Source organism: Panulirus ornatus, chromosome 5 (assembly GCF_036320965.1).
Source record: "Panulirus ornatus isolate Po-2019 chromosome 5, ASM3632096v1, whole genome shotgun sequence".
Taxonomy (NCBI): Eukaryota; Metazoa; Arthropoda; class Malacostraca; order Decapoda; family Palinuridae; genus Panulirus; species Panulirus ornatus.
The window spans coordinates 22394790-22418369 of NC_092228.1; the positions used below are offsets into that span (position 1 = coordinate 22394790).

General features: G+C 41.3%; 2 protein-coding genes across 2 annotated transcripts in view; both read left to right on the top strand.

Annotated features, from left to right (window-relative positions):
* The window catches only part of LOC139748781 (uncharacterized), a 45782-nt gene extending 45661 nt beyond the window's left edge, over nt 1-121 (top strand). Inside the window, exon 4 of the mRNA XM_071662216.1 lies at nt 19-121. Coding sequence (XP_071518317.1) covers nt 19-121 — 103 coding nt within the window. The remainder of the gene's footprint in view (nt 1-18) is intronic.
* Nucleotides 122-11838: 11717 nt separating this feature from the next.
* LOC139746767 (ionotropic receptor 21a-like) overlaps nt 11839-23580 on the top strand; it is a 39098-nt gene continuing 27356 nt past the window's right edge. Inside the window, exons 1-2 of the mRNA XM_071658279.1 lie at nt 11839-12681; nt 13721-13868. Of these exons, the coding sequence (XP_071514380.1) occupies nt 12559-12681; nt 13721-13868 (271 nt within the window). The 5' untranslated portion in view covers nt 11839-12558. The remainder of the gene's footprint in view (nt 12682-13720; nt 13869-23580) is intronic.

The following is a 23580-nucleotide window of genomic DNA, read 5'->3' on the forward strand; positions in this document are numbered from 1 at the left end:
ACGTTTTCTCTTCTACAGACACATTTTGGTTGTACCTTCACTAAAGTACCTGGAAGCGTTTACAGACACGCTCATCGGAAAGAAAACAGAACATATCGTTGGAGTAGTGAAGTTAAGTTGAAATCTTGTTTCTGATACCTTAGGAATGTGATATATATATATATATATATATATATATATATATATATATATATATATATATATATATATATATATATATATATATATTTATATATATATATATATATATATATATATATATATATATATATATATTTATACATACATAAATATATATATATATATATATATATATATATATATATATATATATATATATATATATATATATATATATATATATATATATATATATACATAAGTATATATATATATATATACATAAGTATATATATATATATATATATATATATATATATATATATATATATATATATATATATATATATATATATATATATATATACATATATATATATATATATATATATATATATATATATATATATATATATATATATATATATATATATATATATATATATGTCACTGGAGACCAGTGACCGTCGCCGTGTCCGTGGCCAGTGTTGCCTTACTTATGGTCATCTGTTACTGCACTATCCACAGACGCGCCAAGCCCGGCTTCCTCACCCTTCCCTTTGAGCGATACCAGTTTGCATCAGCCTTCACTCCTGCCTGCAGTAGCATGCTTTCCGACATGTTTCATGAGCTCCTCTTCGCCAACGGAACTACCTTGGCCCACCAGTGATGCTACTACGTTTGTGAATCAAGAACCATTGCAACACAAACCTCGCCAGGTGGTAGAGTGTCCCGCAGTGTATCGAGACAGACTTCCCCATAACTTTTTTTAAAGGGGAAGTAAATGTTTATAGTTGTGTTACTGGAGTGATAGTTTTCATACATGGTGCTTTGACAAGAAAATAGTGAAATTGGAAAAAATGTAGCTTAGACATTGAAGCTTATTGGTACAGTGGTTAAATTGATGAGAACTACTATTGACGTTTGTGTAAATAAATTAAACATTTCCTTTTTCCATAGCCAGAGGTTGAACCATTATGTGACATTCATTTTTTCATTTCATTTCAAGCTAGAAGTTTCAGTTTTCTAAATTGTTTCTTACATTTTTCATATGTATATATATGTATGTGTGTGTGTGTGTATAGGTGCGTGTGTGTGTGTATGTGTGTGTATGTGTATATATATTTTTTTTTTTTTTCACTTTGTCGCTGTCTCCCGCGTTTGCGAGGTAGCGCAAGGAAACAGACGAAAGAAATGGCCCCCCCCCCCATACACATGTATATACATACGTCCACACACGCAAATATACAAACCTACACAGCTTTCCATGGTTTACCCCAGACGCTTCACATGCCTTGCTTCAATCCACTGACAGCACGTCAACCCCGGTATACCACATCGCTCCAATTCACTCTATTCCTTGCCCTCCTTTCACCCTCCTGCATGTTCAGGCCCCGATCACACAAAATCTTTTTCACTCCATCTTTCCACCTCCAATTTGGTCTCCCTCTTCTCCTTGTTCCCTCCACCTCCGACACATATATCCTCTTGGTCAATCTTTCCTCACTCATCCTCTCCATGTGCCCAAACCACTTCAAAACACCCTCTTCTGCTGTCTCAACCACGCTCTTTTTATTTCCACACATCTCTCTTACCCTTACGTTACTCACTCGATCAAACCACCTCACACCACACATTGTCCTCAAACATCTCATTTCCAGCACATCCATCCTCCTGCGCACAACTCTATCCATAGCCCACGCTTCGCAACCATACAACATTGTTGGAACCACTATTCCTTCAAACATACCCATTTTTGCTTTCCGAGATAATGTTCTCGACTTCCACACACTCTTCAAGGCCCCCCCAGGATTTTCGCCCCCTACCCCACCCTATGATCCACTTCCGCTTCCATGGTTCCATCCGCTGCCAGATCCACTCCCAGATATCTAAAACACTTCACTTCCTCCAGTTTTTCTCCATTCAAACTCACCTCCCAATTGACTTGACCCTCAACCCTACTGTACCTAATAACCTTGCTCTTATTCACATTTACTCTTAACTTTCTTCTTCCATACACTTTTCCAAACTCAGCCACCAGCTTCTGCAGTTTCTCACATGAATCAGCGACCAGAGCTGTATCATCAGCGAACAACAACTGACTCACTTCCCAAGCTCTCTCATCCCCAACAGACTTCATACTTGCCCCTCTTTCCAAAACTCTTGCATTTACCTCCCTAACAACCCCATCCATAAACAAATTAAACAACCATGGAGACATCACACACCCCTGCCGCAAACCTACATTCACTGAGAACCAATCACTTTCCTCTCTTCCTACACGTACACATGCCTTACATCCTCGATTAAAACTTTTCACTGCTTCTAACAACTTTCCTCCCACACCATATATTCTTAATACCTTCCACAGAGCATCTCTATCAACTCTATCATATGCCTTCTCCAGATCCATAAATGCTACATACAAATCCATTTGCTTTTCTAAGTATTTCTCACATACATTCTTCAAAGCAAACACCTGATCCACACATCCTCTACCAATTCTGAAACCACACTGCTCTTCCCCAATCTGATGCTCTGTACATGCCTTCACCCTCTCAATCAATACCCTCCCATATAATTTACCAGGAATACTCAACAAACTTATACCTCTGTAATTTGAGCACTCACTCTTATCCCCTTTGCCTTTGTACAATGGCACTATGCACGCATTCCGCCAATCCTCAGGCACCTCACCATGAGTCATACATACATTAAATAACCTTACCAACCAGTCAACAATACAGTCACCACCTTTTTTAATAAATTCCACTGCAATACCATCCAAACCTGCTGCCTTGCCGGCTTTCATCTTCCGCAAAGCTTTCACTACCTCTTCTCTGTTTACCAAATCATGTGTATATACATATGTATATTATCCCTGGGGATAGGGGGGAAAGAATACTTCCCACGCATTCCTCGCGTGTCGTAGAAAGCGACTAGAGGGGACGGGAGCGGGGGGCCAGAAATCCTCCCCTCCTTGTATTTTTTTAACTTTCTAAAATGGGAAACAGAAGAAGGAGTCACGCGGGGAGTGCTCATCCTCCTCGAAGGCTCAGATTGGGGTGCATAAATGTGTGTGGATGTAACCAAGATGTGAAAAAAGGAGAGATAGGTAGTATGTTTGAGGAAAGGAACCTGGATGTTTTGGCTCTGAGTGAAACGAAGCTCAAGGGTAAAGGGGAAGAGTGGTTTGGGAATGTCTTGGGAGTAAAGTCAGGGGTTAGTGAGAGGACAAGAGCAAGGGAAGGAGTAGCAGTACTCCTGAAACAGGAGTTGTGGGAGTATGTGATAGAATGTAAGAAAGTAAATTCTCGATTAATATGGGTAAAACTGAAAGTTGATGGAGAGAGATGGGTGATTATTGGTGCATATGCACCTGGGCATGAGAAGAAAGATCATGAGAGGCAAGAGTTCTGGGAGCAGCTGAATGAGTGTGTTAGTGGTTTTGATGCACGAGACCGGGTTATAGTGATGGGTGATTTGAATGCAAAGGTGAGTAATGTGGCAGTTGAGGGAATAATTGATATACATGGGGTGTTCAGTGTTGTAAATGGAAATGGTGAAGAGCTTGTAGATTTATGTGCTGAAAAAGGACTGATGATTGGGAATACCTGGTTTAAAAAGCGAGATATACATAAGTATACTTATGTAAGTAGGAGAGATGGCCAGAGAGCGTTATTTGATTACGTGTTAATTGACAGGCGTGCGCGAGAGAGACTTTTGGATGTTAATGTGCTGAGAGGTGCTACTGGAGGGATGTCTGATCATTATCTTGTGGAGGCTAAGGTGAAGATTTGTATGGGTTTTCAGAAAAGAAGAGTGAATGTTGGGGTGAAGAGGGTGGTGAGAGTAAGTGAGCTTGGGAAGGAGACTTGTGTGAGGAAGTACCAGGAGAGACTGAGTACAGAATGGAAAAAGGTGAGAACAATGGAAGTAAGGGGAGTGGGGGAGGAATGGGATGTATTTAGGGAATCAGTGATGGATTGCGCAAAAGATGCTTGTGGCATGAGAAGAGTGGGAGGTGGGTTGATTAGAAAGGGTAGTGAGTGGTGGGATGAAGAAGTAAGAGTATTAGTGAAAGAGAAGAGAGAGGCATTTGGACGATTTTTGCAGGGAAAAAATGCAATTGAGTGGGAGACGTATAAAAGAAAGAGACAGGAGGTCAAGAGAAAGGTGCAAGAGGTGAAAAAAAGGGCAAATGAGAGTTGGGGTGAGAGAGTATCATTAAATTTTAGGGAGAATAAAAAGATGTTCTGGAAGGAGGTAAGTAAAGTGCGTAAGACAAGGGAGCAAATGGGAACTTCAGTGAAGGGCGCAAATGGGGAGGTGATAACAAGTAGTGGTGATGTGAGAAGGAGATGGAGTGAGTATTTTGAAGGTTTGTTGAATGTGTTTGATGATAGAGTGGCAGATATAGGGTGTTTTGGTCGAGGTGGTGTGCAAAGTGAGAGGGTTAGGGAAAATGATTTGGTAAACAGAGAAGAGGTAGTAAAAGCTTTGCGGAAGATGAAAGCCGGCAAGGCAGCAGGTTTGGATGGTATTGCAGTGGAATTTATTAAAAAAGGGGGTGACTGTATTGTTGACTGGTTGGTAAGGATATTTAATGTATGTATGACTCATGGTGAGGTGCCTGAGGATTGGCGGAATGCGTGCATAGTGCCATTGTACAAAGGCAAAGGGGATAAGAGTGAGTGCTCAAATTACAGAGGTATAAGTTTGTTGAGTATTCCTGGTAAATTATATGGGAGGGTATTGATTGAGAGGGTGAAGGCATGTACAGAGCATCAGATTGGGGGAAGAGCAGTGTGGTTTCAGAAGTGGTAGAGGATGTGTGGATCAGGTGTTTGCTTTGAAGAATGTATGTGAGAAATACTTAGAAAAGCAAATGGATTTTTATGTAGCATTTAAGGATCTGGAGAAGGCATATGATAGAGTTGATAGAGATGCTCTGTGGAAGGTATTAAGAATATATGGTGTGGGAGGCAAGTTGTTAGAAGCAGTGAAAAGTTTTTATCGAGGATGTAAGGCATGTGTACGTGTAGGAAGAGAGGAAAGTGATTGGTTCTCAGGGAATGTAGGTTTGCGGCAGGGGTGTGTGATGTCTCCATGGTTGTTTAATTTGTTTATGGATGGGGTTGTTAGGGAGGTGAATGCAAGAGTTTTGGAAAAGGGGCAAGTATGAAGTCTGTTAGGGATGAGAGAGCTTGGGAAGTGAGTCAGTTGTTGTTCGCTGATGATACAGCGCTGGTGGCTGATTCATGTTAGAAACTTCAGAAGCTGGTGACTGAGTTTGGTAAAGTGTGTGAAAGAAGAAAGTTAAGAGTAAATGTGAATAAGAGCAAGGTTATTAGGTACAGTAGGGCTGAGGGTCAAGTCAATTGGGAGGTGAGTTTGAATGGAGAAAAACTGGAGGAAGTGAAGTGTTTTAGATATCTGGGAGTGGATCTGGCAGCGGATGGAACCATGGAAGCGGAAGTGGATCATAGGGTGGGGGAGGGGGCGAAAATTCTGGGAGCCTTGAAAAATGTGTGGAAGTCGAGAACATTATCTCGGAAAGCAAAAATGGGTATGTTTGAAGGAATAGTGGCTCCAACAATGTTGTATGGTTGCGAGGCGTGGACTATGGATAGAGTTGTGCGCAGGAGGATGGATGTGCTGGAAATGAGATGTTTGAGGACAATGTGTGGTGTGAGGTGGTTTGATCGAGTAAATAACGTAAGGGTAAGAGAGATGTGTGGAAATAAAAAGAGCGTGGTTGAGAGAGCAGAAGAGGGTGTTTTGAAATGGTTTGGGCACATGGAGAGAATGAGTGAGGAAAGATTGACCAAGAGGATATATGTGTCGGAGGTGGAGGGAACGAGGAGAAGAGGGAGACCAAATTGGAGGTGGAAAGTTAGAAAGTTAAAAAATACAAGGAGGGGAGGATTTCTGGCCCCCCGCTCCCGTCCCCTCTAGTCGCCTTGTACGACACGCGAGGAATGCTTGGGAAGTATTCTTTCACCCCTATCCCCAGAGTGAATGTTGGGGTGAAGAGGGTGGTAGGAGTAAGTGAGCTTGGGAAGGAGACTTGTGTGAGGAAGTACCTGGAGAGTCTGAGTACAGAATGGAAAAAGGTGAGAACAATGGAAGTAAGGGGAGTGGGGGAGGAATGGGATGTATTTAGGGAATCAGTGATGGATTGCGCAAAAGATGCTTGTGGCATGAGAAGAGTGAGAGGTGGGTTGATTAGAAAGGGTAGTGAGTGGTGGGATGAAGAAGTAAGATTATTAGTGAAAGAGAAGAGAGAGGCATTTGGACGATTTTTGCAGGGAAAAAATGCAATTGAGTGGGATATGTATAAAAGAAAGAGACAGGAGGTCAAGAGAAAGGTGCAAGAGGTGAAAAAGAGGGCAAATGAGAGTTGGGGTGAGAGAGTATCATTAAATTTTAGGGAGAATAAAAAGATGTTCTGGAGGGAGGTAAATAAAGTGCGTAAGACTAGGGAGCAGATGGGAACTTCAGTGAAGGGCGCGAATGGGGAGGTGATAACAAGTAGTGGTGATGTGAGAAGGAGATGGAGTGAGTATTTTGAAGGTTTGTTGAATGTGTTTGATGATAGAGTGGCAGATATAGGGTGTTTTGGTCGAGGTGGTGTGCAAAGTGAGAGGGGTTAGGGAAGATGATTTGGTAAACAGAGAAGAGGTAGTAAAAGCTTTGCGGAAGATGGAAGCCGGCAAGGCAGCAGGTTTGGATGGTATTGCAGTGGAATTTATTAAAAAAGGATGAGACTGTATTATTGACTGGTTGGTAAGGTTATTTAATGTATGTATGACTCATGGTGATATGCTTGAGGATTGGCGGAATGCGTGCATAGTGCCATTGTACAAAGGCAAAGGGGATAAGAGTGAGTGCTCAAATTACAGAGGTATAAGTTTGTTGAGTATTCCTGGTAAATTATATGGGAGGGTATTGATTGAGAGGGTGAAGGCATATACAGAGCATCAGATTGGGGAAAAGCAGTGTGGTTTCAGAAGTGGTAGAGGATGTGTGGATCAGGTGTTTGCTTTGAAGAATGTATGTGAGAAATACTTAGAAAAGCAAATGGATTTGTATGTAGCATTTATGGATCTGGAGAAGGCATATGATAGAGTTGATAGAGATGCTCTGTGGAAGGTATTAAGAATATATGGTGTGGGAGGCAAGTTGTTAGAAGCAGTGAAAAGTTTTTATCGAGGATGTAAGGCATGTGTACGTGTAGGAAGAGAGGAAAGTGATTGGTTCTCAGGGAATGTAGGTTTGCGGCAGGGGTGTGTGATGTCTCCATGGTTGTTTAATTTGTGTATGGATGGGGTTGTTAGGGAGGTGAATGCAAGAGTTTTGGAAAAGGGGCAAGTATGAAGTCTGTTGGGGATGAGAGAGCTTGGGAAGTTTGTCAGTTGTTGTTCGCTGATGATACAGCGCTGGTGGCTGATTCATGTGAGAAACTGCAGAAGCTGGTGACTGAGTTTGGTAAAGTGTGTGAAAAAAGAAAGTTAAGAGTAAATGTGAATAAGAGCAAGGTTATTAGGTACAGTAGGGCTGAGGGTCAAGTCAATTGGGAGGTGAGTTTGAATGGAGAAAAACTGGAGGAAGTGAAGTGTTTTAGATATCTGGGAGTAGATCTGGCAGCGGATGGAACCATGGAAGCGGAAGTGGATCATAGGGTGGGGGAGGGGGCGAAAATTCTGGGAGCCTTGAAGAATGTGTGGAAGTCGAGAACATTATCTCGGAAAGCAAAAATGGGTATGTTTGAAGGAATAGTGGTTCCAACAATGTTGTATGGTTGCGAGGCGTGGACTATGGATAGAGTTGTGCGCAGGAGGATGGATGTGCTGGAAATGAGATGTTTGAGGACAATGTGTGGTGTGAGGTGGTTTGATCGAGTAAGTAACGTAAGGGTAAGAGAGATGTGTGGAAATAAAAAGAGCGTGGTTGAGAGAGCAGAAGAGGGTGTTTTGAAATGGTTTGGGCACATGGAGAGAATGAGTGAGGAAAGATTGACCAAGAGGATATATGTGTCGGAGGTGGAGGGAACGAGGAGAAGAGGGAGACCAAATTGGAGGTGGAAAGTTAGAAAGTTAAAAAATACAAGGAGGGGAGGATTTCTGGCCCCCCGCTCCCGTCCCCTCTAGTCGCCTTGTACGACACGCGAGGAATGCTTGGGAAGTATTCTTTCACCCCTATCCCCAGAGTGAATGTTGGGGTGAAGAGGGTGGTGAGAGTAAGTGAGCTTGGGAAGGAGACTTGTGTGAGGAAGTACCAGGAGAGTCTGAGTACAGAATGGAAAAAGGTGAGAACAATGGAAGTAAGGGGAGTGGGGGAGGAATGGGATGTATTTAGGGAATCAGTGATGGATTGCGCAAAAGATGCTTGTGGCATGAGAAGAGTGGGAGGTGGGTTGATTAGAAAGGGTAGTGAGTGGTGGGATGAAGAAGTAAGATTATTAGTGAAAGAGAAGAGAGAGGCATTTGGACGATTTTTGCAGGGAAAAAATGCAATTGAGTGGGATATGTATAAAAGAAAGAGACAGGAGGTCAAGAGAAAGGTGCAAGAGGTGAAAAAGAGGGCAAATGAGAGTTGGGGTGAGAGAGTATCATTAAATTTTAGGGAGAATAAAAAGATGTTCTGGAGGGAGGTAAATAAAGTGCGTAAGACTAGGGAGCAGATGGGAACTTCAGTGAAGGGCGCGAATGGGGAGGTGATAACAAGTAGTGGTGATGTGAGAAGGAGATGGAGTGAGTATTTTGAAGGTTTGTTGATTGTGTTTGATGATACAGTGGCAGATATAGGGTGTTTTGGTCGAGGTGGTGTGCAAAGTGAGAGGGTTAGGGAAAATGATTTGGTAAACAGAGAAGAGGTAGTAAAAGCTTTGCGGAAGATGGAAGCCGGCAAGGCAGCAGGTTTGGATGGTATTGCAGTGGAATTTATCAAAAAAGGATGTGACTGTATTATTGACTGGTTGCTAAGGTTATTTAATGTATATATGACTCATGGTGATATGCTTGAGGATTGGCGGAATGCGTGCATAGTGCCATTGTACAAAGGCAAAGGGGATAAGAGTGAGTGCTCAAATTACAGAGGTATAAGTTTGTTGAGTATTCCTGGTAAATTATATGGGAGGGTATTGATTGAAAGGGTGAAGGCATGTACAGAGCATCAGATTGGGGAAAAGCAGTGTGGTTTCAGAAGTGGTAGAGGATGTGTGGGTCAGGTGTTTGCTTTGAAGAATGTATGTGAGAAATACTTAGAAAAGCAAATGGATTTGTATGTAGCATTTATGGATCTGGAGAAGGCATATGATAGAGTTGATAGAGATGCTCTGTGGAAGGTATTAAGAATATATGGTGTGGGAGGCATGTTGTTAGAAGCAGTGAAAAGTTTTTATCGAGGATGTAAGGCATGTGTACGTGTAGGAAGAGAGGAAAGTGATTGGTTCTCAGTGAATGTAGGTTTGCGGCAGGAGTGTGTGATGTCTCCATGGTTGTTTCATTTGTTTATGGATGGGGTTGTTAGGGAGGTAAATACAAGAGTTTTGGAAAGAGGGGCAAGTATGAAGTCTGTTGTGGATGAGAGAGCTTGGGAAGTGAGTCAATTGTTTTTCGCTGATGATACAGCGCTGGTGGCTGATTCATGTGAGAAACTGCAGAAGCTGGTGACTGAGTTTGGTAAAGTGTGTGAAAAAAGAAAGTTAAGAGTAAATGTGAATAAGAGCAAGGTTATTAGGTACAGTAGGGTTGAGGGTCAAGTCAATTGGGAGGTAAGTTTGAATGGAGAAAAACTGGAGGAAGTAAAGTGTTTTAGATATCTGGGAGTGGATCTGGCAGCGGATGGAACCATGGAAGCGGAAGTGGATCATAGGGTTTGGGAGGGGGCGAAAACCTAGGAGCCTTGAAGAATGTGTGGAAGTCGAGAACATTATCTCGGAAAGCAAAAATGGGTATGTTTGAAGGAATAGTGGTTCCAACAATGTTGTATGTTTGTGAGGCGTGGGCTATGGATAGAGCTGTGCGCATGAGGATGGATGTGCTGGAATGAGATGTTTGAGGACAATGTGTAGTGTGAGGTGGTTTGATCGAGTAAGTAACGTAAGGGTAAGAGAGATGTGTGGAAATAAAAAGAGCGTGGTTGAGAGAGCAGAAGAGGGTGTTTTGAAATGGTTTGGGCACATGGAGAGAATGAGCGAGGAAAGATTGACCAAGAGGATATATATGTCGGAGGTGGAGAGAACGAGGAGAAGTGGGAGACCAAATTGGAGGTGGAAAGATGGAGTGAAAAAGATTTTGTGTGATAGGGGCCTGAACATGCAGGAGGGTGAAAGGAGGGCAAGGAATAGAGTGAATTGGATCGATGTGGTATACCGGGGTTGACGTGCTGTCAGTGGATTGAATCAGGGCATGTGAAGCGTCTGGGGTAAACCATGGAAAGGTGTATAGGTATGTATATTTGTGCGTGTGGACGTATGTATATACATGTGTATGGGGGTGGGTTGGGCCATTTCTTTTGTCTGTTTCTCTGCGCTACCTCGCAAACGCTGGAGACAGCGACAAAGCAAAAAAAAAAAAAATATATATACATATACATTATCTCGGAAAGCAAAAATGGGTATGTTTGAAGGAATAGTGGTTCCAACAATGTTGTATGGTTGCGAGGCGTGGGCTATTGATAGAGTTGTGCGCAGGAGGATGGATGTGCTGGAAATGAGATGTTTGAGGACAATGTGTGGTGTGAGGTGGTTTGATCGAGTAAGTAACGTAAGGGTAAGAGAGATGTGTGGAAATAAAAAGAGCGTGATTGAGAGAGCAGAAGAGGGTGTTTTGAAATGGTTTGGGCACATGGAGAGAATGAGTGAGGAAAGATTGACCAAGAGGATATATGTGTCGGAGGTGGAGGGAACGAGGAGAAGAGGGAGACCAAATTGGAGGTGGAAAGATGGAGTGAAAAGGATTTTGTGTGATCGGGGCCTGAACATGCAGGAGGGTGAAAGGAGGGCAAGGAATAGAGTGAATTGGAGCGATGTGGTATACCGGGGTTGACGTGCTGTCAGTGGATTGAATCAAGGCATGTGAAGCGTCTGGGGTAAACCATGGAAAGCTGTGTAGGTATGTATATTTGCGTGTGTGGACGTATGTATATACATGTGTATGGGGGGGGGTGGGCATTTCTTTCGTCTGTTTCCTTGCGCTACCTCGCAAACGCGGGAGACAGCGACAAAGCTATAAAAAATATAAATAAAATATATATATATATATATATATATATATATATATATATATATATATATATATACATATATATAATCTTTTCTTTTCTTTCACACTATTTGCCATTTCCTGCGTTAGGAAGGTAGCGTTAAGAACAGCGGACTGGACCTTTGAGAGAATATCCTCACCTTGCCCCTTCCTCTGTTCCTTCTTTTTGGAAAATTGAAAATAAACGAGAGGGGAGTATTTACAGCCCCACGCTCCCTTCCCTTTTAGTCGCCTTCTACGACACGCAGGGAATGCGCGGGAAGTATTCTTTCTCCCCTATCCCCAGGAGATGGGATGATATCATGATGAAAGTGTATGGATAAAAAGTCTTTTAGGCTTTTATAGCTACGTGGGGTGTATGGCAGACAAGGTACAAGGAAGACAGCTTGATCATGAAAGAGACAGACAGATGCGGTGAGAAAATAGATGAGTTGTAGGAATATCTAAGATGAAGTTAGTAAAGCAATGACTTAGGCTCGGACGCACTGGATTTGCTATAGGTCAAGAAGTGGTGTGAGTGGAGAGGTGGTGACTCCTGACGGCTTACGTTAGTGTGTTTAGTGAAAATCTATGAATTACGTTTACAATTGTGGCAGTTCAGTTATCATTTTGATACACTCCTCACGTGGTGAGGTAGTGGTTGAGTGGTTTCGTACGCTGCTTCACATGATCGACCCCATCAGAAAACAGAGATAACGGTGATAAGAGACTTTTCCTCATACGTATTTACTTGTTTGTTTTCGTTTTGTTAGTATTTCAAGTAATCCTCCCTCGTTGTTGATGGTTCTCTTTGCATAATAGTTTTCCTAGTTTCCAGATGCTATATCACCTCCGAGCACATGATGTTATGTGATAATACTCGATGATTTCGATTCGGCTTTGGCTTTAACGTGTAACCTGAGAATATATCTGATCTGGCGGCATCACACGCTCTTACCCATAGTGTGGGGCGTGAACAGGATGTGGGTGCCGAAGGCCACGAATCAACTGCATTACTGAGCGTTGCAAAATTATAGCATCGAGGAGAGAGGGATCCTCTGCATAAACCAACTCAATTCATATAATTGCCACAATTAGTATCGAGGAGTGGTAGCTGTACATGAACCAGCTGTACTATAGCTTATGATCTATCCCACAGTCTGGCACCAAGGAGGAGTGGGTGCTGTACATGAACCAGCTGTACTGGGGTCCGGGAGTGAGGCGTATCAACACCTGGTACCAACACAGGTTCACCCGCCAGTTAGACCTCTTCCCTGACAAACTGTCTGACTTTCATGGTACTGTGCTTAAGGTAAGTAGACACTAATTACACCAGTGCTCAGATCTAAGTCATAATCAAAATAATCTAAAGGCTTTGTTAGTGTGACTGATCCAGAGTTGCCTTGGCCAGGGGAAATTAAGTATGGCTGTATTTATGAGGAAAAACTGAGGAAATATGAAGAACTAGAAATAATATCATTATCAATCAATGTTTCCATCCCTTCCATCAAAAGTGCGAGACATCCACAAAGGTCTTATCAAATGGCACACCAGCTCTGTCTTTACCTCTCTCACTAACAGGTGCATAACCAATGGCAATCATCCACTTCTCGTACTATATTTTCATGTTCACCAATGTCCATATTGAACTTTATATATCACTTAAGTGGTTTTAGGAAATAAGGAAGTGACATGTGGTGGAAAGAAATGGTAAATGTGGGTAAGCTAAGGAAAGAAGCCTGTGTGCAGATAGGCCAAGTAGTTAAAAAGAAGCAAAAAATTTGTCGAATGTAAGGGTTAATGAAACAAATGAATTAGGGTAGGAATGGAAGAGGTTGCGGAAAGCAGTATATGTAGAGTGTGGGTGTACGAGAAAGTCTGAATTATGGGATGAGGAAGGCACGTTTATAGTGAAAGGGAGAAGAGATGTATATGGAAGGTGCTATGCAGGGATGGAGTGCAAGTGATTCGGAAGGAGGTCGAGACATAGTTAAGGGAACTACGGAGGGCAAATGAAAGATGGGATGAGAGGACATCTGTAAACTTTAGGGAGAATAAGAAAATGTTTGGAAGAGGGTGAATGATATGAAGTAGAAAACAAGTAGAAGAATGCGTGGAGCAGATTGGGAAGTAATAGAAAGCAAAGGAGAGGTGAAATGGAAATAAAATGAGTATATCTAAGGACTGTTGAATGTATCAGAGGATAGGATGGCAGGAATTGTCTTTAACAACATTTTTTTCCACTGTAACATGCCTCGATACATATTACTGACTAGCAGTGTAGTGATGAAGGTAAGTGTTCTGGTCGGGAGGGTAAACCACCCAGTGAAAATGTATTCCTTCATCCCCAGGTGTCAACGTTCCATTTTGAACCGTGCAACTTCCTCCACCGGGCAGAGAATGGCACGGTGGTTCTCTTCTATGGCACAGATGTTGAGACAGTCAAGGCCGTCGCTCGTGCTCTCAACATCGCGCTTGAGTTTGTGGAGACACCTAACGGTACCTTAAATCTAGCACGGTACCTTAAATCTAGCATTTTCTGTTATTCATTTGTCAGACAATTTTGTCGTAGAAATATAATAAATACAGAGGTGCAAAGGATTACAGTGTTCACGAAGTACATTTCTAGGTTTTTGTGTGTGTATGTTAATTTACATCTCATCCGGACTATATTCATGTATTTAACATAATGATAACGTGACTGCACATCATCCCCGAACTCCTCAGTGAGAAAGTCAAACTAATTTTTCAAGTGTGTGTGTGTGTGTGTGTGTGTGTGTGTGTGTGTGTCTAGTAAGACCCACAGAAAATAATTCTGAAGGCCGAATATCACTCAACCCCCGACTGCTCAGGGACACTTTCACATTGAAGAAACTTCGGGACAAATCACTGCCAGGTATGATCTCTGCGCCACTTGACCGTATATATAGACATGTTGAGGGAACTGTGTGCTTCAGTCCTGTGCACTGGAATAAGATCATGGTGAAGTGCACATGCGTGTGAGAGAGAAGGCGGAAGCTGCAGGAAAACGTACTACTGTAGTGAGGTGCTATTATAGCAAAATGAAGACTAGACTAGCAAAGAATTAAAGCTATAGAGAAACTTGGAAAATTAAACTGCGTGATGGTAACTTGATCCAATGTTCAACGTTTCTGTATCCAATAAGACTTTTTCTGCCATTGATATTACATTTCTTATCTTCGAGCTTTATTCCATTAGCCTAGTTATCTTATTACCTCACATTTCAGAGATCCTCATTATTTACAATGTGGAATTTGATCAGTCTCGAAAACTTGTATGAAGTCACTTTGTAATCTATTATATATCTAAAAACAGACACTTTATATTCTTAGACCGTCGCAAAAAGGTAGAATTCATTTTATAACTGTAATTAGTTTTGCAACTCTCCTTAGTATTTGTTCAAGCTTATCTTCGATATATTTTTGTAGCTCAGGAAACAGAAGTGGACCATCTGTTCAAGGTGTGGCTTAACTAATGCGATGAAAAGTCACGTTTGTTTTGGATGCTCCAAGGAATAAAAACTAGTATTCTCTGTCTCTGTCTGTCTGTCTGTCTGTCTGTCTGTCTCTCTCTCTCTCTCTCTCTCTCTCTCTCTCTCTCTCTGCAGCACAGAATCTTCCAAACTTTACACATACGTCTTTTAAAATCACCCTAGTCAGCCAGTAGTACTGACATTGTCATGTACGAGAGTTTACATCAAGCAATGCAGAATCAGGACTCGTTCATTCTTGGTGACTTTGATCCTCCAAGAAATCAACCGGCAAACTATCTCAAGTGTAAAGAGTGAATCAACTAAACTTATTAGCTTTGTCGAAGGCAATCATTTTTTTTTTTTACCAAACGGTCAGCGAGCAGACGGGGAAAGCTAATATACTTGATCAAGTTGTTGCGTCACAGGAGTTCTAAGTAATTAATACCCGTGTTGGAGAACGTCTAGGCACTTGTAACCATAACACAATTCGACTCGACGTAAATATTAAGATCAACTTATTCAAACCGGTACATATCATCCCACACTTTAAATGAGCGGATTTTAATGCGTTGCGTGACGCATTAAAGTCTCATCCTTATTCTTTCATTTCCTGAGGATCTATAGGCCAGTTTTTAGCGTCAGTTTATGCGCCATCAAGTCACATTCATTCCAATGCACGAGAGAAACAATAAAACCAGCAACAGGTCAGAAAGCTGAATCTAATACGTTGCAAAAGCTATACAGTGCAGAAAAATATTCTTTAAAAGAAAAAAATCAATGACCCAAATATTACAACACAATGTAATAAAATTTGAGGAAATATAAAATTCCTTATCAAAATTGCCAAAAGCGAATGCGAAGTGAGAACTGCACAAGACAGTAACAGATATTGTGTGGAAGAAGAAAGTTGAGAGTAAATGTGAATAAGAGCAAGGTTATTAGGTACAGTAGGGTTGAGGGTCAAGTCAATTGGGAGGTGAGTTTGAATGGAGAAAAACTGGAGGAAGTGAAGTGTTTTAGATATCTGGGAGTGGATCTGGCAGCGGATGGAACCATGGAAGCGGAAGTGGATCATAGGGTGGGGGAGGGGGCGAAAATTCTGGGGGCCTTGAAGAATGTGTGGAAGTCGAGAACATTATCTCGGAAAGCAAAAATGGGTATGTTTGAAGGAATAGTGGTTCCAACAATGTTGTATGGTTGCGAGGCGTGGGCTATGGATAGAGTTGTGCGCAGGAGGATGGATGTGCTGGAAATGAGATGTTTGAGGACAATGTGTGGTGTGAGGTGGTTTGATCGAGTGAGTAACGTAAGGGTAAGAGAGATGTGTCGAAATTAAAAGAGCGTGGTTGAGAGAGCAGAAGAGGGTGATTTGAAGTGGTTTGGGCACATGGAGAGGATGAGTGAGGAAAGATTGACCAAGAGGATATATGTGTCGGAGGTGGAGGGAACAAGGAGAAGAGGGAGACCAAATTGGAGGTGGAAAGATGGAGTGAAAAAGATTTTGTGTGATCGGGGCCTGAACATGCAGGAGGGTGAAAGGAGGGCAAGGAATAGAGTGAATTGGAGCGATGTGGTATACCGGGGTTGACGTGCTGTCAGTGGATTGAATCAGGGCATGTGAAGCGTCTGGGGTAAGCCATGGAAAGCTGTGTAGGTATGTATATTTGCGTGTGTGGACGTATGTATATACAAGTGTATGTGGGGGGGTTGGGCCATTTCTTTCGTCTGTTTCCTTGCGCTACCTCGCAAACGCGGGAGACAGCGACAAAGTATAATAAAAAAATAATAGATATAATATATATATATATATATATATATATATATATATATATATATATATATATATATATATATATAAGAGTGAGTGCTCAAATTAAAGAGGTATAAGTTTGATGAGTATTCCTGGTAAATTATATGGGAGGGTATTGATTGAGAGGGTGAAGGCATGTACAGAGCATCAGATTGGGGAAGAGCAGTGTGGTTTCAGAAGTGGTAGAGGATGTGTGGATCAGGTGTTTGCTTTGAAGAATGTATGTGAGAAATACTTAGAAAAGCAAATGGATTTGTATGTAGCATTTATGGATCTGGAGAAGGCATATGATAGAGTTGATAGAGATGCTCTGTGGAAGGTATTAAGAATATATGGTGTGGGAGGCAAGTTGTTAGAAGCAGTGAAAAGTTTTTATCGAGGATGTAAGGCATGTGTACGTGTAGGAAGAGAGGAAAGTGATTAGTTCTCAGTGAATGTAGGTTTGCGGCAGGGGTGTGTGATGTCTCCATGGTTGTTTAATTTGTTTATGGATGGGGTTGTTAGGGAGGTGAATGCAAGAGTTTTGGAAAGAGGGGCAAGTATGAAGTCTGTTGGGGATGAGAGAGCTTGGGAAGTGAGTCAGTTGTTGTTCGCTGATGATACAGCGCTGGTGGCTGATTCATGTGAGAAACTGCAGAAGCTGGTGACTGAGTTTGGTAAAGTGTGTGAAAGAAGAAAGTTAAGAGTAAATGTGAATAAGAGCAAGGTTATTAGGTACTGTAGGGTTGAGGGTCAAGTCAATTGGGAGGTGAGTTTGAATGGAGAAAAACTGGAGGAAGTGAAGTGTTTTAGATATCTGGGAGTGGATCTGGCAGCGGATGGAACCATGGAAGCGGAAGTGGATCATAGGGTGGGGGAGGGGGCGAAAATTCTGGGGGCCTTGAAGAATGTGTGGAAGTCGAGAACATTATCTCGGAAAGCAAAAATGGGTATGTTTGAAGGAATAGTGGTTCCAACAATGTTGTATGGTGCGAGGCGTGGGCTACGGATAGAGTTGTGCGCAGGAGGATGGATGTGCTGGAAATGAGACGTTTGAGGACAATGTGTGGTGTGAGGTGGTTTGATCGAGTAAGTAACGTAAGGGTAAGAGAGATGTGTGGAAATAAAAAGAGCGTGGTTGAGAGAGCAGAAGAGGGTGTTTTGAAATGGTTTGGGCACATGGAGAGAATGAGTGAGGAAAGATTGACCAAGAGGATATATGTGTCGGAGGTGGAGGGAACGAGGAGAAGAGAGAGACCAAATTGGAGGTGGAAAGATGGAGTGAAAAAGATTTTGTGTAATCGGGGCCTGAACATGCAGGAGGGTGAAAGGAGGGCAAGGGATAGAGTGAATTGGAGCGATGTGGTATACCGGGGTTGACGTGCTGTCAGTGGATTGAATCAAGGCATGTGAAGCGTCTGGGGTAAACCATGGAAAGCTGTGTAGGTATGTATATTTGCGTGTGTGGACGTATGTATATACATGTGTATGGGGGGGGGTTGGGCCATTTCTTTCGTCTGTTTCCTTGCGCTACCTCGCAAACGCGGGAGACAGCGACAAAGTATAAAAAAAAAAATATATATATATATATATATATATATATATATATATATATATATTCTTTTTTTTTTTTTTTTTTTGCTTTGTCGCTGTCTCCCGCGTTTGCGAGGTAGCGCAAGGATGGGCCATTTCTTTCGTCTGTTTCCTTGCGCTACCTCGCAAACGCGGGAGACAGCGACAAAGTATAAAAAAAAAAATATATATATATATATATATATATATATATATATATATATTCTTTTTTTTTTTTTTTTTTTTTTTGCTTTGTCGCTGTCTCCCGCGTTTGCGAGGTAGCGCAAGGATACAGACGAAAGAAATGGCCCAACCCACCCCCATACACATGTATATACATACGTCCACACACGCAAATATACATACCTACACAGCTTTCCATGGTTTACCCCAGACGCTTCACATGCCTTGATTCAATCCACTGACAGCACGTCAACCCCGGTATACCACATCGCTCCAATTCACTCTATTCCTTGCCCTCCTTTCACCCTCCTGCATGTTCAGGCCCCTGATCACACAAAATCTTTTTCACTCCATCTTTCCACCTCCAATTTGGTCTCCCTCTTCTCCTTGCTCCCTCCACCTCCGACACATATATCCTCTTGGTCAATCTTTCCTCACTCATCCTCTCCATGTGCCCAAACCACTTCAAAACACCCTCTTCTGCTCTCTCAACCACGCTCTTTTTATTTCCACACATCTCTCTTACCCTTACGTTACTCACTCGATCAAACCACCTCACACCACACATTGTCCTCAAACATCTCATTTCCAGCACATCCATCCTCCTGCGCACAACTCCATCCATAGCCCACGCCTCGCAACCATACAACATTGTTGGAACCACTATTCCTTCAAACATACCCATTTTTGCTTTCCGAGATAATGTTCTCGACTTCCACACATTCTTCAAGGCCCCCAGAATTTTCTTATGAGTCCACGGGGAAAATGAGATGCAATAAGCTCCCAAGTGCACCTTCGTGTAATAATCACATCATCAGGAGAGACACAAGATAGAAATATGAGTCTGTTGATATACATCGAAGAGACGAAGCTATGGCTCCATTTGATAAACATGGAATTGTCCAAGAAAGACAACGAGCGTTCATAAAATTATCATTTTACAAATTTTATCAACAAAGTTATCTGATTTGTATAGACCATCACTAATATTAAGATTATAATTCTTTGTGTATTTAATAATAGAAGATTCAATGATATTTCTCGTGGTAATAGAAATAGATGTAATAACTGAGATGGCTTACCCCAGTCAATATATACAACGATCATGGTTTTTAACGTGATTAAACAAGGCATTTGATTTTTTCCCGTTCTTATACTATATTTATATTGCTTAAGTCTAACATAAAGATCCTTACCAGTCTGCCCAACACAAAACTTAACACAATTTCTACATGACAGTTTATAGATGCATCCAGGAGAATTTTCTGGTGGATTCCTGATTAAGATTTTTTCATAGTATTATTGTTGCTGACGGCAACATTTACATTAGAGGATTTAAGCAACATATAAGTAAAGTAAAATTATCATTAATAGGGAGAACTAAAGGATTCTTTGTATCAATGGGAGGTTTGGGCTCACCTCTATAAAATGATTTCTTTGCTAACTTAAGGGATTGATCAATGAAAGATTTGGGATACTTTAGATTATATCCAATGGAATATATCTTCTGAAACTCATCATCAATAAACTCTGGACTGCAAATACGTAATGCCCTAAGGAACATAGATTGAAAAGATGATAATCAAACTCTGTCATGTTGAGATGAGTAATAAAGGATATATGAGCATACATTGTTAGGTTTTCTGTATATACTAAACTTAAACTTGTTTCTTTTCCTATGGATCAAACAGTCTGAAAATGGCAACATACCATTATTTTCATTTTCTACAGTGAATCTGATGGAAGGTAATAAATTGTTAAGTAAGGGGAAAAATATTTGCAAATTTTCATTTGTTGGCCAATCACAAAGAAAATCATCTACATACCAAAAGCAAATTGCATTAGAAGGTATGATATCCTTTAGTAGTTTTGTTTCAAAAAGATATATTCTATTCAGTCTAAGTGAAGTACCCTAGATCATTCATTGATAGATCCCTTAAGTTAGCAAAGAAATCATTTCATAGGGTTGAGCACCAATAATATTTTGTTCCCCCTTTTCATAATAATTTTACTTTCCTCCCCATGTTGCTTAAATCCTTTAATGTAAATGTTGCCTTCAGCATCAATAATACTATGAAGAATATCTTAATCAAGAATTCACCAGAAAATTCTCCTGGATGCATATATAAAGTGTCATGTCAAATTGTCATAAGTTTTATGATGGGTAGACTTAAGGAACATAAATATAATAGTCACGTTAAATCACGTTAAAAACTATGATCATTGTATTGATTGGATTAATACCATCTCAGTTATCAAATCTAACTCTATTACAACGAGAAATATCATTAAATCTTCCATTATTAGATACACAAATAATTTTAATCTTAATATTAATGATGGTCTATACAAGTTAGATGACTTTATTGTTGATAAGATTTGTAAAATGATAAGTTTATGAACGCTCGTTGTCTGTCTTGGACAATCGCATGTTTATCAAATGGCGTCCTAGCTTCGTTTCTTCGATGCATATCAACTGACTTATATTTCTCTCTTGTGTCTCCCCTGATGATGTGATTATTACACGAACGTGCACGGGAACTTATCGTGTTTCATTTTCCCCGAGGACTCATACAAACATCTTGATCACGCACAAAATTATGATCCTTTCTTCCCTTATATATATATATATATATATATATATATATATATATATATATATATATATATATATATATATATATATATATATATATATATATATATATATATATATATATATATATATATATCCCTGGGGATAGGGGAGAAAAAATACTTCCCACGCATTCCTCACGTGTCGTAGAAGGCGACTAAAGGGGACGGGAGCGGGGGCCAGAAACCCTCCCCTCAGTGTATTTTAACTTTCTAAAAGGAAGGAGTCACGTGGGTAGTGCTCATCCTCCTCGAAGGCTCAGATTGGGGTGTCTAAATGTGTGTGGATGTAACCAAGATGAGAAAAAAGGAGAGACAGGTAGTGTGTTTGAGGAAAGAAACCTGGATGTTTTGGCTCTGAGTGAAACGAAGCTCAAGGGTAAAGGGGAAGAGTGGTTTGGGAATGTCTTGGGAGTAAAGTCAGGGGTTAGTGAGAGGACAAGAGCAAGGGAAGGAGTAGCACAACTCCTGAAACAGGAGTTGTGGGAGTATGTGATAGAGCGTAAGAAAGTAAACTCTAGATTGATATGGGTAAAACTGAACGTTGATGGAGAGAGATGGGTGATTATTGGTGCATATGCACCTGGGCATGAGAAGAAAGATCATGAGACTCAAGTGTTTTAGGAGCAGCTAAATGAATGTGTTAGTGGTTTTGATGCATGAGACCGGGTTATAGTGGTGGGTGACTTGAATGCAAAGGTGAGTAATGTGGTAGTTGAGGGAATAATTGGTATACATGGGGTGTTTAGTGTTGCAAATGGAAATGGTGAAGAGCTTGTAGATTTATGTACTGAAAGAGGACTGGTGATTGGGAATACCTGGTTTAAAAGAGAGATATACATAAGCATACGTATGTAAGTAGGAAAGATGGCCAGAGAGCGTTATCGGATCACGTGTTAAATGATAGGCGCGCGAAAGAGAGACTTTTGGATGTTAATATGCTGAGAGGTGCAACTGGAGGGATGTCTGATCATTATCTTGTGAAGGCGAAGGTGTAGATTTGTAGAGGTTTTCAGAAAAGGCTTCCAAACATTCTTCAAGACTCCCAGAATTTTCGCCCCCTCCCCCACACTATGATTTACTTCCGCTTCCATGGTTCCATCCGCTGCCAGATCCACTCCCAGATATCTAAAACACTTTACTTCCTCCAGTTTTTCTCCATTCAAACTTACCTCCCCAATTGACTTGACCCTCAACCCTACTGTACCTAACAACCTTCCTCTTATTCACATTTACTCTTAACTTTCTTCTTTCACACACTTTACCAAACTCAGTCACCAGCTTCTGCAGTTTCTCACATGAATCAGCCACCAGCGCTGTATCATCAGTGAACAACAACTGACTCACTTCTCAAGCTCTCTCATCCACAACAGACTGCATACTTGCCAAAACTATTGCATTCACCTCCCTAACAACCCCATCCATAAACAAATTAAACAACCATGGAGACACCACACACCCCTGCCGCAAACCTACATTCACTGAGACGTGTATGTATATACTTATATATGTCGGCGGGCTGGGCCATTTCTTTCGTCTGCTTCCTTGTGCTACCTCGTTAACGCGGGAGACAGCGACAAAGCAAGATAATAATAAATATATATCTATCTATCTATCTATCTATCTATCTATCTATCTATCTATATATATATATATATATATATATATATATATATATATATATATATATATATATATATATATCTTTCTTTCTTCTAAACTATTCGCCATTTCCCGTATTAGCAAGGCAGCGTTAAGAACAGAGGACTGGGCCTCCGAGGGAATATCCTCACCTGGCCCCCTTCTCTGTTCCTTCTTTTGGAAAATTAAAAAATATACATACCCATACAACTCAACGTATACATATGTATACACACTCAGACATATACATATATTCACATGTACATAATTTATACAGTCTGCCTTTATTCATTCCCATCGCCACCTCGCAACACATGAAATAATAACCCCCCCCCCATGTGCGCGAGGTAGCGCTAGGAAAAGACAACAAAGGCCACATTTGTTCACATCAGTCTCTAGGTGTCATGTAATACTGCACCGCAACCACAGCTCCCTTTCCACATCCAGGCCTCACAGAACTTTCCATGGTTTACCCCAGATGCTTCAGATGCCCTGGTTCAATCCATTGACAGCACGTCGACCCCGGTATACCATATCGTTCCAATTTACTCTATCCCTTGCACGCCTTTCACCCTCCTGCATATTCTTGCCTTTAGGTCCGTCCGGATAAACCACTAGATTGTGAAGCGCACATGCTTCATAAATCCCCATACTTGCTCGATGGCGTTGAGCTCAGGGTGGCCAGGTGGCAACCGTATGACCTCGTGGCCCCACATACGGATGGTGTTGTCGATCTTATACTGGGGCTGTGGACGGTTCTGCTGGCAGAGGACCAGCAGCTCAGGGCGAGTGGCAGCAGGTGGGATGGAAATCTTGCGCTGCTCCAGCCACCTGATGAGGTCCGCCTTCCTGGCGGCTGTGGTAGGACATCGACTCTCCTCCGTCAGCTGGCTGTGGTA